The sequence below is a fragment of the Coloeus monedula genome (assembly GCF_965178545.1).
Source record: "Coloeus monedula genome assembly, chromosome: 22".
NCBI classification, from domain to species: Eukaryota; Metazoa; Chordata; class Aves; order Passeriformes; family Corvidae; genus Coloeus; species Coloeus monedula.
The window spans coordinates 5,723,718-5,736,666 of record NC_138802.1 but is presented as its reverse complement, the minus strand read 5'-3'; the positions used below and the strand labels follow the sequence as shown (position 1 = coordinate 5,736,666).

Below are 12,949 nucleotides of genomic sequence, written 5' to 3'. Positions count from 1 at the left end.
ACGCGCCGCGATTCGCCATCTGGCCCGCCCGTTAAACGGAGAGCGACCCCATTGGCTTTTCCCCGACCCCCCACCGCCCCCCGCCGAAAATCTATTGGCGGCGACACCTGCCTTTCCTCAATATCGCGCGCCCATTGGCTGCTCCGCCCGCGGCTGCCAGACTAGCTTTTCTCACCGGCCGACCCGGAGGCCCCGCCCCCGCCCCCTGATTGGCCGTCCCGGCCGCCCCTCCTGCCCCAGCGGGCACGATCGGGGAAGTGCGCGCGACCATGTGGCGGTGGCTCCTGTCCTGTCCCGCCCCTGACCGCGCTTCCGCTCGCTGGAAAGAGTCCGGGCAGAGCGAGCCTGCGGGCGGCTCCGGTCCTAGCGCTCCCCGGGCGCCTACTCCCGTCAGTGATTGGCAGAAAGGGCCCAGGAGCGTTAATTACCAGAGGGAAATGCCGGATTTGGACCTGTATCAGAGCTCACTGACCCACGTACGGATGTGCGGCTACCGCACTGAGCTGACCCGCGGGGAATCAGCCTTTCCCTATGCATCCCATCCTTCTCTTCCCGGAGGGGCGGGGGCAGCTCCTCACCCTGAGCCCTTCTACCCAGCCAGGCTGTCGGGAAAGCATTACTGCTGGGTCCTTTACCCTGCTGGAGCCGTTCTCCAGCCACCACCTCTCAGCTCCTATTTGCTTCCCTACCCCTATGTCTTTGCCTTACAGAGGCCTGGAGATACCCAACATCTCTTGCTGGATTCCTCAGAGGGAAGATCCAGAGGAAAACCCTGTCCTTGTCCAACAAGTTAATTTTCCTTAGGCACCTGAAAAATGTGGTTGGTGGCCACAGATTCCTAGCCCTCCCTTGATTATGTAATTCGTCTAACATTAGAGGAGGGAAAGATCATCAGCAGCCATCCAGAAGGTCTCTGGGAGATGGCCCACCACTACACCGTTTTAGCAAGCAACATGTATCCCCTTGGGATCAGCCCTTTCAGCATTGCACACAAATCACTGTCCAGTTCACCATCCCAGTTCCCCACATTCCACCGTGGCCAGGTGAGGAACTCCAGTGAGGCCAAGGTCAACCCACCACATCAACCCATTAGGGACACTGGTCTCATCCAGCTCTCTTGGGAACTCTTCCACCTAATCTTCAACTCAGTTAACAAAGGGAAGGGCTTGAAAAAACAGTAACACAATCCTACAACGATCTGCACCCAGATGATGACCTGGATAAAGAAGCTAGAATGATGTCAAAACTGGAAGCTGCTTAGTGATTCATCTGAAAAATAATCTTACAATAGAATGGGAATTAGGGAATGCACCAGGCAGTGACCCGAGAGGGACAAAATGGTGGAGAAAACTCCAACTCTGGGAGGAAATCTGTGGGGATGTCAGGGCCATGCACCTACAGCTAAAACTGTGAGCCCCAACAATGTGTTTGGGGTGTAATATTGCGGGGTCTGGAGGCAACTCAGACCCTTAAGGAAATGCACAGGCCACCAGAAACACCATCTCAAGCTGCAGCATCCACAGCTGGAGGAAGATGCTGGAGCTGAGAGGAGCTCCATCACCTCTACAGGAGGAGATTCCAGGATTTGCTACATACAACAGAAGGGTGACATCATCATGGGGGAATTCAACCCAAAAATGTGGTCTTTGAGAAAACTTTCAGCCAGCAAGTAAGGAACAAGACACACAACCTGGAAAGCTGGAACCTCGCACATTCCATGTTGAAGAGAAATGTAATGGGATGTAATTAGCCATTGGAACAACAAAGAGGTAGTAATGGATTTGCTCTTAATTAATCTGGGGAAGCTCTGTGACCCCTGTATGCAGCACGTGAGACCAGCTGATGGCAGTGATATAAGTACATCAGGCTGAAAAAGTGCTGCTAAGCCTGGATCAGAAATAAACTGGTTTCCTTGATGAAAAAGTGAATTTGGGTACCAGCAGCCAGAAGTGCAAGCCTCAGCACTGCACTGGCAAGCATAGCTCCCCTGAGGCACCTGAGCCAGCCTGTTGAGAATCTTCCACCCTCCTCTCACAGGAGAGCCCTCTGCAAAGCAGTTGTGGGGCTGGGGAATAAAGGACTGCAGTGTCTGTGCTTCTTTTATCACCTGATGTTCTGCAGGTACAAAGTGACATGCCTCAGGCTGGAGAGAAGTGAGTGTCCTCAGCTGCTCTGCAGTCCCACAAATGACGACATAGGAATCCTGACAGCCAGAGCCTGCTGCCAGGATTTCAAAGAGCCATGAGAGAAAAGAGCACAGCCAAGCCTGTGGGAGCTTCCTCCAGTATGTCAGTGCTGGGCAAGCCCAGCTCAGGCAGAGAGTGCACCCTACACCCACTGCCCAAGGAGGGATGGGATCTCTCTGCATAGGATGATGCACTTGCATGTGACAGAACAGACTCTGTCCTAACTCCTTTACCTTTAAATGGCTGGATGAGAAGCTCCTGCTGGAACCCAGCCCTGTGCAGGGTGCTGGCTTGTCCTCTGCCAGGTGGGTGAGCTCCCAGTCCTGTTCTGGGAGAAGAAAGGCAACCTCAGCTGCGCTCCATGCACCACACAGGACAAGCAGCCCCAACTTCACTCCTATAGCATCACCATTCTGTGTTCCCCGGATGACAGGCCTGCTCCAACACCCTTGTAGCACCCAGGTGAACTCCTCCTCCAGCACCTGTGGAACATAATAGCTTGATGGCCTGGTGCTACCATGCGCTAGGGGAAGGCTGCAAGACACTTGTTTACATCAGAACTCTCCTCAGAGCCCAGCACTCACAGTGATGGAATCTGTGCTATACCAATTCCTTGTGCCTCAGCAAGGCTGTACACACAAATGTTCTGGAGATTCCCAAGATGCCAAGAACCCCTCTGCCAGCCAGGAAGTTGTAGTTACCTGCCAAATGAAAGAGCTGGTGCAGCACAGCTCTGCCAAGCTCCTTTCACCCCTTCTCTCTCTCTCAATACCATGCAGTAAATGTTCCTGACTGAACCAGCCAGGGATAATGCATTGCTGATGATGCTACAGCCCTTCCCACCTGGAGAACAATCCATTCCCGCAAATGTTAACTGATGTGCACTGCACATGTTTTAAAAAATTCTTTATTTACATTTCAAAATGTAAAAAGAAAAAAAGAGATGCCCATTATTAAATAATTTCAGGAGAACCTCAAGAGCATGGATCTGGCCTCCGGAGAAGTCTGGGGCAGTGGGTCAGCTGGCTGGAATTGGAATTGCATGGAGCCAGCACAGGTCTAATCACTGGTAAAGGAACACTGAAAGAAAGAAGAAACAGGTCTGAAATACTGGACAGCCATTACCAACCCATCCTACAACAGCCAGGCTATGCAGTGACACTGGGGGCCACACAGCGATTTTAAGTGCATGCCAGTTGCTGCACACACCAGCTCTCATCATCCAGAGACCTCAGGAGTCCCCCTGGGTCTGCCTGCCAGGCAACTGCATCTACTTCTGAAGTTAAAACCAACAGTGCCTGTTTCTCCCAGATGATTTTCAAGGATCTTGACAAGTAGCTGATGTGGCTGTCTGCAATGCAAAAGCTGTTCTCACTCCCAGGCAGCTGAGAGACATCAGGGTGCAACAAGGCTGTTCCTAAGACCTGGCTGGGAAATAAGAAAGGTGGCACCAGCCTCGTACCTATGAATGAAAAGCTTCCAGGCTCAAGCTGGACATAGGCCAGAGATCCTGTACTCCAAACTAAAATGATAAATAAGTCTGGGCTTGAGGACAACCCTAAAGGGGACTCAATCCTTCAGCACAGTTCTGCAAGAAAAAGGAACAGCCTTGCTAGCAGGCTTTTTTCAAAAGCCTGTAAATGCCACCAGAAGTACCAGGAGAATGGAAGAATGATTACAATTCCCTGTTGTCACTTCATCAAATAGCAAGAGCTCCCAAGAGTCTGAAGTGCTGCAGATCTCTAAGACTTTATTACAAAAGAGGGAACATTGTGGGCAATTCCAGCTGCCTTTGGATATCATTTCATGGAAGGTCAAAAATTGTGGGTATGTGCTTTTGTCAGAGCTGCCTCCTGAAATTTGAAAAAAATCAGCAACCAAAAGGCTAATACAGCAGATTTTTGACAAGCTGCAGCCCAACACACTGAAATCTAGACAGATTTGTTTAAATACCTGTGGTTTTTACAGTAAAATGAGCAGACAAATGGAAACAGAATACTATATGTTAGCCTGAGACTATTGGTTTAATCAAAATGAAGCCAGAATAACAGTAAATAGTGGAAACATCTCCCTTCAGATAAGGACGGTGGTACATTTTTCAGGTTAAGGTAAGACTATGTAAAATGGTAATTCCTTGGTCCTTCAATGGTGGCAATCCTACAGCTGTGCTGAGCAAGGAGGCTCAAGTCCTCCCTTTCTCCTCTCCTTTTCTTGATCCCTGCCTGTCCCACCCATGGATACTCTGCTTTTTGTAGGTGTTGAAGAGTTCTCCAACATGCAGGTCAAAGTGAGGCCTCCCACCAACTAGACTGCCTGGATAATTCCAGATGGATTACTGCTGCAATTCCCCTTCATCCACTTTCTAGAATCAAGGCTTCAAGGCAACCTAGCCCCATCCAAGAAAAAGCTCCCATAAACCCATCTTCCCCTCAACTGCAGCTGCAAAATCTTATCCCTGCTGTGCTGCCTCTGGTGTTTGTGCAGCTTGGAGGGAAGCCAGTTCAGGGACTTGAGCTGGCAAAAAACAAATGCTGTTAGAGAAGCACTTTCTGGTGTTTCACTGAGCTGAGACAGCTCTCTGCAGATTCAGAGGAATGTGAAAGCAAGTCAAGAGAAAAGTAAGAAGCAAAGCAGCCCAGAGTTCATGGCACCATGCATGAAGACTGAGACTTACCACATTGCTCTTTCATCACTTCACATTTCCCCACACTGAGAGATCACAACTGGCAACTTGGGTTTGTTATTGGGACCCGTAGGCACATTCTGGGGACAAACAAATACAGAACATTAAAACTTATAAAGGCACAGCAAACCCAGGCAGTGACAGGTACTAGAAGGCTGGCTAAGAGATATCTCTGTAACATGAGGAATGGGGAATTCCAGACACAGCTCTGAGGAACAGAAAAGCACCATTACACATTTGGCAACAGGCCCAGCCGTAAACTGGTGAATTCTCTCTGTGAGCAGAGGTTTGGGACACAGACCAGAGGCTGGTCCTTTGAACTGGAGGGAAGGAACAGAGCAAAAACTGGAGAGCTCCTCATGAGATACTTGAGGCTGCTCTGGCTTTGATACTAAAAGCAGCTGCCACAAGCAAAACAAACTTGTATTCATACAGAAAGGAAAGAGACAGTGGCAAAGCAGCCCTCATTCTGATCCTCCTGATGTGCTGGACTCAGCTGTTCTCTGAATCTCTAATTTTCTTTACTTTGGTCTCACTGCACTGATACCCAAAGCAGGCTCACCACAACCCCCCAGCAGGTTACACCATGCTGTACAGCTCCTTCCATGTGACCTTTTCTCAAAACCCAACAGCTCTGTGTTTGCCCTGCTTTCTAGATTAGAGGCCCTTATGCACATTATCCCATATGTGTCATGGAGTCAATGCTGGCTGTCTCAAAGAACTTGCTATTTGTTAAATCTACTCATTATCCTGCCATGACACCCAGGCCTGACATTGGCAGCAATCACCACCCGGACTGTATTTATCTTCAGCTCCTGGAAGCCCATCAGGAGATTAGTTTAATTTTTCTTATTAAACATGCTGATCGTGCATCAGCAGAACTGATGATTTTGCATCCACTGCATAATCCCAGGCAATAGCACAGAAGTGAGATGCTTTACGCTCTTGTCTGAGCTGCTGATGGAACAACTTTTTAATTCAGTCTCCTGAACAAATGCAAAGCAAATAAAGCCAAGAACGCAATCCCTGCTCAAAGACTATCAGAGCCACAAGAGCCTAGCATTTCCAAAGCCAACTCATATGACAGCCTGACAGCATTCAACAGATTTCCTGCTACATTATAACGATGACAACCGATAATGCCAGTTATCAACACTGGTATTCCCTGGTATCCTGTAAACAGACAGCAGGAGAGAACAGGACAACTCTACTTAATCATGTACATGACTTTCCAATGCAGACATTCACAGGGAAGTAGCCATATTCAAACTTACTTCAATTTTTCTCATGACCAACAGCCCATCGACAATTTTACCTGGAATGAAAAAATTCATCCACTTCAATATGGCCATTTTTTACCTTTGTTCCCCCCCACTCATCACAGGTACATGCATTTTTGTCCCTCCTGAAAAGCCCTGTGCAGTGTGTAGCTATTGGGCACTTCAGGGTTTGTTACTGATCTCTAAACTCATAAAGGAAACAATCCCTCTTCAAACATTCTCTATATTCGGCACAGATTAAATGACTTTTCCCATCACAGGGGTGGTGTGTGTAGAAATTTGGAGTTTGAGACCACCAGCTTAAGGCTGGCCTGGAATTCCTACAGTTCAACCAACAGTAAATGCAAGTTAGCAGATGTGATTTCACAAAATTACTGTCCAAAAACTCTGCTGAAAGCTCGGCCCTCTCTGATAATGGAGCAGAAAGGGATCTGTCCACTCATCTGTGCCTTCTGCACTGGCACAAGGATTTGTCCACAAATACAGTACACTGAACATTGATCTGGAAAGCTAACCTGTGAAAAAATGATTCATTTCAAAAGTGATCCATCACAGTATCAGGTTGCACAGATCCCTCGGATAGCACAAGCGAGGAGGGAAGAACAAGCAGTCCATACCCAGAGGTGGTCGGGCACTGAACAGGCTCCTCCGGGAATGGTCACAGCCCCAAGGCTGCCAGAGCTCCAGGAGAATTTTGACAATGCTCTCAGGCACAGGGTGGGATTGTTGGTGCGTCCTGTGCAGGGTCAGAAGTTGGACTTGATGATCCCTCTAGGTTCCTCCCAGCTCAGAAGATTCTGATTCTCACTATTTATTTTAACAGCTGCTCTGCAGGGACGTCCATGAGCTGGCGCTCCAGAACTTTTACTGCAGGTACTCACCAAACACAACATGTTTCCCATCCAACCAGTCACACTTGGAGCATGTGATGAAGAACTGGCAGCCATTGGTACTCGGACCACTGTTTGCCTGGGGGTTGAGAATGGCAAAATACAACAAGTGTACAATTTCAGACTGGCCAAAACTGAAGGCAGACACATAAGAAAGAGCTGTTGGTCAAGACCATCTTACTTTTAGCTTATTGCTAGACAAACCAAAGGAAACAAGATACACATTTGCAGGAGAGCACACTATGCTGGGATGTAGCATGTCACCACCTCTGGTCACACCAGAATGCGCAAGAGCCAAATCACCAACCATTTATTGTATTTCTACAAAGGTGCACAAGACTCTGTCAAAGTCCAGGCTCTACAGCACACTCCTGAAAAAAAACTGAACTTTTCTGTGACAAGTACTTATTGGCTGCAGCATTGTCCTGGGGAAAACTGAAAGCCAGAAACCAGGGCAAGAAAAAAACCCAGCTAATTTCTGCCTTTTGGGAGGTTTCCTCAGAATAAAAATAAAATTTAAAAAAAAGGTGTTCTGATGATTATGATGAGAAAAGTAACAGCTGTATTGGCACAGGGCTCACAGGAACAGTGGGATGCAGATGTAAAATTTTATTCACACCCAAGTACAGAACCCAGAGCATTTGCACTCTATTAAGAAAACATGTCTGCAACACTGAAGGCCATTTGCAATATTGACAAGCAGGAGCTACTAAAGCAACTTTCTGTCCTGATGAGTGAACTGGGCAAGTTCTGCAGCTGCAGGACTGCACAGGACAGGGTCATTTTGGCTTTCTAGTTAATGCTAGCCAGCTTCAAAAGGATCCAGCTGGGATCCATGGTTTGACCCCGTGTAACTACTTCAGAGCTGTGCCACTTTAACACAAAGCTGGCAATACTGGAGTGAATCCCTTCTCTCGTACCACAGCACACTAGCTGCTTAGCTGTGCAATTACACCTCTTTTTGGGCCATGTTTTCAACATGGATGAGTAACTAACCCAAATGATGAAATGTCCTAAGCAAGTGGTTTTAAGGGCAGAGCAGCTGAAAGAGAAGAAGAGCTGAAGAAGCAGCTGTGGATAGGAACACTGAAGCACTAGCTCCATTTGCTTTCTATTCCAAAAGTCGGGGTACTGTTCCTACCAGACAATGTGCAATGGTTGCAGTTTCTCCTACTATGTTGAACAGGAAAGTCTGTTTTAAGAGATACCATGGTAACACTGCTGTGGCTTTGGATTTCCCAAATCTCTCTGTTTCATCCTTGCCGAGGTCAGTGTTTGATAACAGCATCAGGAAAGAAGAAAACGCCACCAACTCACCACTGTATGAAAACTGTAAGAATTAAGCTCTTCTGAAAGCTATCAAGCCAAGCCTGTCCCATCGCTCCAACAGGCAACAAAGAAAGGATGATGCAGGATCAGGACTATTGTGTTACTCAACATATTAACCCATAAGTAGTGCTTGACTAGTAGTTACAAAGCAAACCTTGTACCCAATGGCAGAGATTGCATTGTCCAGCAAATACTGTATACACTTAGGAAAAGGGCACAGAGAAAGTACCAAAAGCTTTTCAGTCTGTAATGTCATTTTTCATACTCACCATAGAAAGCAGGCCAGGAGCAGAGTGTTTCAGCTTGAAGTTTTCATCTGCAAAAGGACCCCTATATATACTGGCTACTCCAGTGCCATCCCCCTGCATGAGAGAAGTACCCAGTCAGCCACAGCATTTGTTCTGTAGCAATTGCTACAGAACATTTCCATTTAAAAATTAAATTTAAAATCTCCAAGCAAGAGTAAAGGGCAAAATGGATGTTGTATTACCATTTATATATACCAGCAGTGTACACATTCAGTGTTTCATTTCTGAACAAGAATAGCAAGTGGTTTCTAACTACACAGGTCATTGTTCGCCATTCATATGTTGGCAGAAACCCATGCGGGTGGTACAGTTAAGTCCAAGCCTCCCAGAGTGAAGTGGAGGCTACAGATTGCTTGGTACAGACCCATCAGGAAGGGAAAAGGGAGAAGGCATAGAAGTATGGGCTGGTGTGACAAAGAAAGCAGAAATGATTGCATGGCAAAAGTTGGCTTATGGTGAGTTTATGGTTTATATACCTTATTTTCTGTGACTTTACTGGAAACAGGAAAGCAACCTATCTCTTCTGCTAGGACAGTTTCTAAAATAAAGATTCTCTAGTTTGTGCTGTACTTTCTATTAAGTCCAAACATCTTGTGCTTAACTACAAGCCCAAGCACTCAGACCTCAGGACATTTACAATGAAAGCAGCATGGGCTGTGACAGTTACAGGTTGCAGGCTCTGACAGCCCACAAGTTCAGAACTCTGCAGAAGTCTGACAGATGGGTCACATCAGACACATTGCATTGAGGGACTGCTCAAAGGCCACCCTGCCCTTGGGTCCAGCTTTTCAGAGACATTCCTGTATGATGACAAAAGGACTGAGCAGGGACCCTTCAACAGGGTCCCTAAAGATGCTGCAGTGAGGAACTCTCCAGGGAAAGCTGCAGAAGCAGTGAAAATGGGTATCTCTTGGTACAGTCACTTAAATTTACTATCCTGACAGTTCATTCCATTTCTGTGTTGAGCTTCCCTTTCTGTGTCACTTCAGACCCATTTCTTCTGCCTTGCTGCAACTTGTCTCCCTTCATTGCCTTTCTGCTTAACATACATGATCTTTATTAGGCCAAACTTAATAGAACAATAATATCAGTAATACACCACATGCAGCTCCACATCTTTTGCTCTACTTGCCCAGCCCTTGTTTGTTTTCCTCCTGTTCTCTGTAGTTTACTTAAACTGTTGGCTCAGAGACAGAAACTTGCACCCTGTCTCAGGAGTCAGTGTGACTGTGCTTGCTCCCCAAGTGGCTTTTTAATAAATATAACATATAAATTCCAAATACTGGAGCAATCTGTAAAGCTTGTTGAGATGCAGTGGAAGTAATAAAGTGCACTGGGACACCTGAGCAGTGTCACAATTAGCAACTACCCCAGAGTCTGGTGTGGCTGAACTGCCTGCTGTGTGGTCATTTCTCTCAGAGACTTTCATACAACCAAGTTTTATATTAAAAAAGCTTATCGCTTCCCTCATATTTTGAAACACTTCCAAAAATGAAATAATTTTGCTGGGTCCTAGGACAGTGAAGAGATCCTGTGGCCCTTCAGCCTTACCCATATATTCTGCTTATCCCCATGTCAGAGCACGACCGCCATTGTGGGCGCAAAGTCTTTTCTATTTTGAGACAATTTAGCAACAAAAGGTTAGTTTTGATTTAAATGACCTCTTACATTACACACTGGGTTCTGTACTTAAGGTCTATCTACAATGTGAATTGAAATACACAGAGGTTTTCTCTGGATGAGGACAATGGAAGTGGAAAGGAAAACAGGGCAAAAAAAGTTTCCAAGTTTTGAAAGCTTCCAGGGTATTGCCAGTGTATTGCCAGCCTATTGTAGAGAGGAAATATTTTGGGAAGAATGTGTGTTCACCCGAGGTTCCAGGTTTGTTTTCAAGTGCTTTATGGTCTGTTGCAGTAAGATGGCAGCAGTGCTATGAGGACACCTCCAGTTACTACTGGATATCTCAAAAAAGAAAGGGATCCCACAAATCAGCACAGACCCTTGGAAACAGTAGCATGTTATACCATAGAGGAGAAGGATGAAAAGAATACAGGAGTACATACATTTACGAAGTCACCTCCTTGGATCATGAAATCCTTTATTACCCTAAAGACGTAAAACAACACTTAGTTCTCAGTGGCCAAAAGCCTCAAGAAGCTCACTGTAAGCTAAAAAGGGATTCTGACTCGCTGTGCAGCAGAAGTTAATAGAGTCTGTGAATGCTGCAGCCTAAAATCTACAACAAATATTAATTAGTGGTTGACATGAGGTCATTTAGGAATCATTGCTTTTGACCAGGGATAGTGCTTAGGTGATAGATGCCATATCTCTGATGTGGCATGCCAGGAACAGGGGATTCCTCCCAGTAACCGCAGCATACACATCTGACAGCATCCCCAGGTCCCCAAAAGCCACAGAATTACATTAGCCATGATTCACAAATGTCTCCAACACCACTAATAGCTCAAGGCAGGTCAAAAAACCCTGTATGGCTCAGGTTGCTATTTAGTGTCTAAACAACAGTAGATGATTTACCTGTGGAAAGTGCTTCCTTTATAACCTATAGGGACACCATCTTTCCTGTAAGGAAGTAAAAAGGAAAATTATTTTAACTTACTGGATATCCCAACACAAAACTCTTCCAGGAATTCAGAGTCCCAAAGAGTTGCCCTATACATTAGCAGCTACCTTGAAATACAACCAGGTGCTGCAGCCTCTCAGCTGCTGCTGTTGGAGGCAAAAGGAAGCCTCAAGGGGGCTCTGCACATGAAATGACTGTTCCCTGCAACATCCATACATCATCTTCACAGGATCCCATTGCAAGGTGCAGCATGAGAAGATGGGCTTGCAGACAGGGTTTTTTAGAGCCCCCTGGCCACAAAAAAAGTCACATCAAAAAGAGAAACCTGCCATCTCTGTGAGTCTTCAAGCCCCTCACAACTTCCTCAGAGCAGATTTCTGTAACTCTTCCATTTTGTAGTGGTACAACATGAAAAAGTTCAAGACAAACCCTTTCCACCTCACCCAGCCCTGTTTCTCCAGTGGGACACTTAAAGGACATTATAATCCACTTACCTGAATTCACCTGTACAAAACTGCCTGGCAAACAAAAAAAGAGCAGAGTGTTAGGTGCATGTGAAGTCTGAGGGCTGCACCAACTGGTGCACAGGATTTTCCCAGAGAAACAGGAACGGGAAATGGCAACTCCTTCCCCCTGCCATTTCAAAACATTTTCTGTGCTCTTTGTGGTGAGGAGGTCAGAGATTTAACACCAAGGTTGTAAGAGATAGTAAATGTGGGGCAGGCGCCATGTTTGACAGAGACCAGGGTATGTCCATCCCGCTGATGGAAGTGGGATTTCACATGGTCCATCCCTCAGCTGAAGGCAGGAGAATTGGGTGGCCAGGAGACCCCCCACATGGCACAAGGCACTGCCTGTTCTAAATGCACAGAGCAAATCAGGAGGCTTCACAGAGGAAGCCGAGGAGGACCGGACCCCTTCCAGCCAGACAAGGTCCCCTGAGAGACCAGGATGCCACACAGCATCTCTGAGAACAGAGAGAAGACAGCATAGGTGAAGCAGTTTGGGGCGGGTGTCAGCTAATCACTTTGCCACCAAAAGCCATTCCTGCACCAGAAAGCCTTTGCAGTTCCAGTCCAGGCTGAGCTGCAGGAATGGTAGCTGCTCCTTACCTGAAGTTCTCTGCTGTTTTGGGTACAACATCTGCGAACAGCTCAATTTTCATGCGGCCGACCTCCTGAGGAGACGGGGGCCAGGTGAGTCTTCCAGGTATCCCCTCACACACATACACCTGCCGCTCGACCTCGGGCACTCCCACAAATCCTGTCTCCTCATTCACCCCCACCCCTACAGGCTCCTCCTGCTTCACTTCCCTGCGAGCCGTTCCCGATGGGCCCTGTGGCCCCATAGCCCCGCTATCCGTCTCCTGGCACCGCCCCTCCCAGCGCTTTCAGTTGCGGCCCCGCCAGCCCCACGACGAACCCCCGGCACCCCTCGTGCCCTCTTATCCCCACAACATTCCGACACCCCCAATTATCCCCGCAGTCCCTCCCCGGGCGCGGCCGCTCCCCGTCCTGGGGCACCCCCACCTGCCCGCCGATGGTTACATCAAAGAAAACCACGGGGTTGTTGGGATTTGCTGCTAGCGCCGACATCGCCACTGCCACTGCAGGAAGCGGAAATGGCGGCGGAAGTGGAAACGGCGACGGAAGACGAGACGGGGCCGGGCGGGACATGGGGGTGACGGTGTCC

General features: G+C 47.5%; 1 protein-coding gene across 1 annotated transcript; it reads right to left on the bottom strand.

Moving 5' to 3' along the window:
• Nucleotides 1–3,075: 3,075 nt before the first annotated feature.
• On the bottom strand, nt 3,076–12,858 carry PPIH (peptidylprolyl isomerase H). The gene is made up of 10 exons (XM_082295733.1): nt 12,787–12,858; nt 12,370–12,434; nt 11,752–11,775; nt 11,212–11,256; nt 10,740–10,782; nt 8,638–8,730; nt 7,031–7,118; nt 6,144–6,184; nt 4,861–4,949; nt 3,076–3,266 (listed from the first exon to the last, which is right to left on the bottom strand). The coding sequence occupies exons 1-9, from the start codon at nt 12,850–12,852 to the stop codon at nt 4,881–4,883; spliced, it is 534 nt and encodes a 177-aa protein (XP_082151859.1). The 5' UTR covers nt 12,853–12,858; the 3' UTR covers nt 3,076–3,266; nt 4,861–4,880.
• Between the last annotated feature and the right edge of the window lie 91 nt (nt 12,859–12,949).

What these genes read in the sequence shown, in the direction of transcription:
- PPIH (XM_082295733.1), bottom strand. Translation starts at nt 12,852, where the DNA reads ATGTCGGCGCTAGCAGCAAATCCCAACAACCCCGTGGTTTTCTTTGAT. An exon ending in AAAGGAAGCACTTTCCACAG is followed by an intron (nt 10,783 to 11,211) that starts GTAAATCATCTA and finishes TTACGTCTTTAG; the next exon opens with GGTAATAAAGGATTTCATGA. An exon ending in TGGGAAACATGTTGTGTTTG is followed by an intron (nt 6,185 to 7,030) that starts GTGAGTACCTGC and finishes TTTTCATTCCAG; the next exon opens with GTAAAATTGTCGATGGGCTG.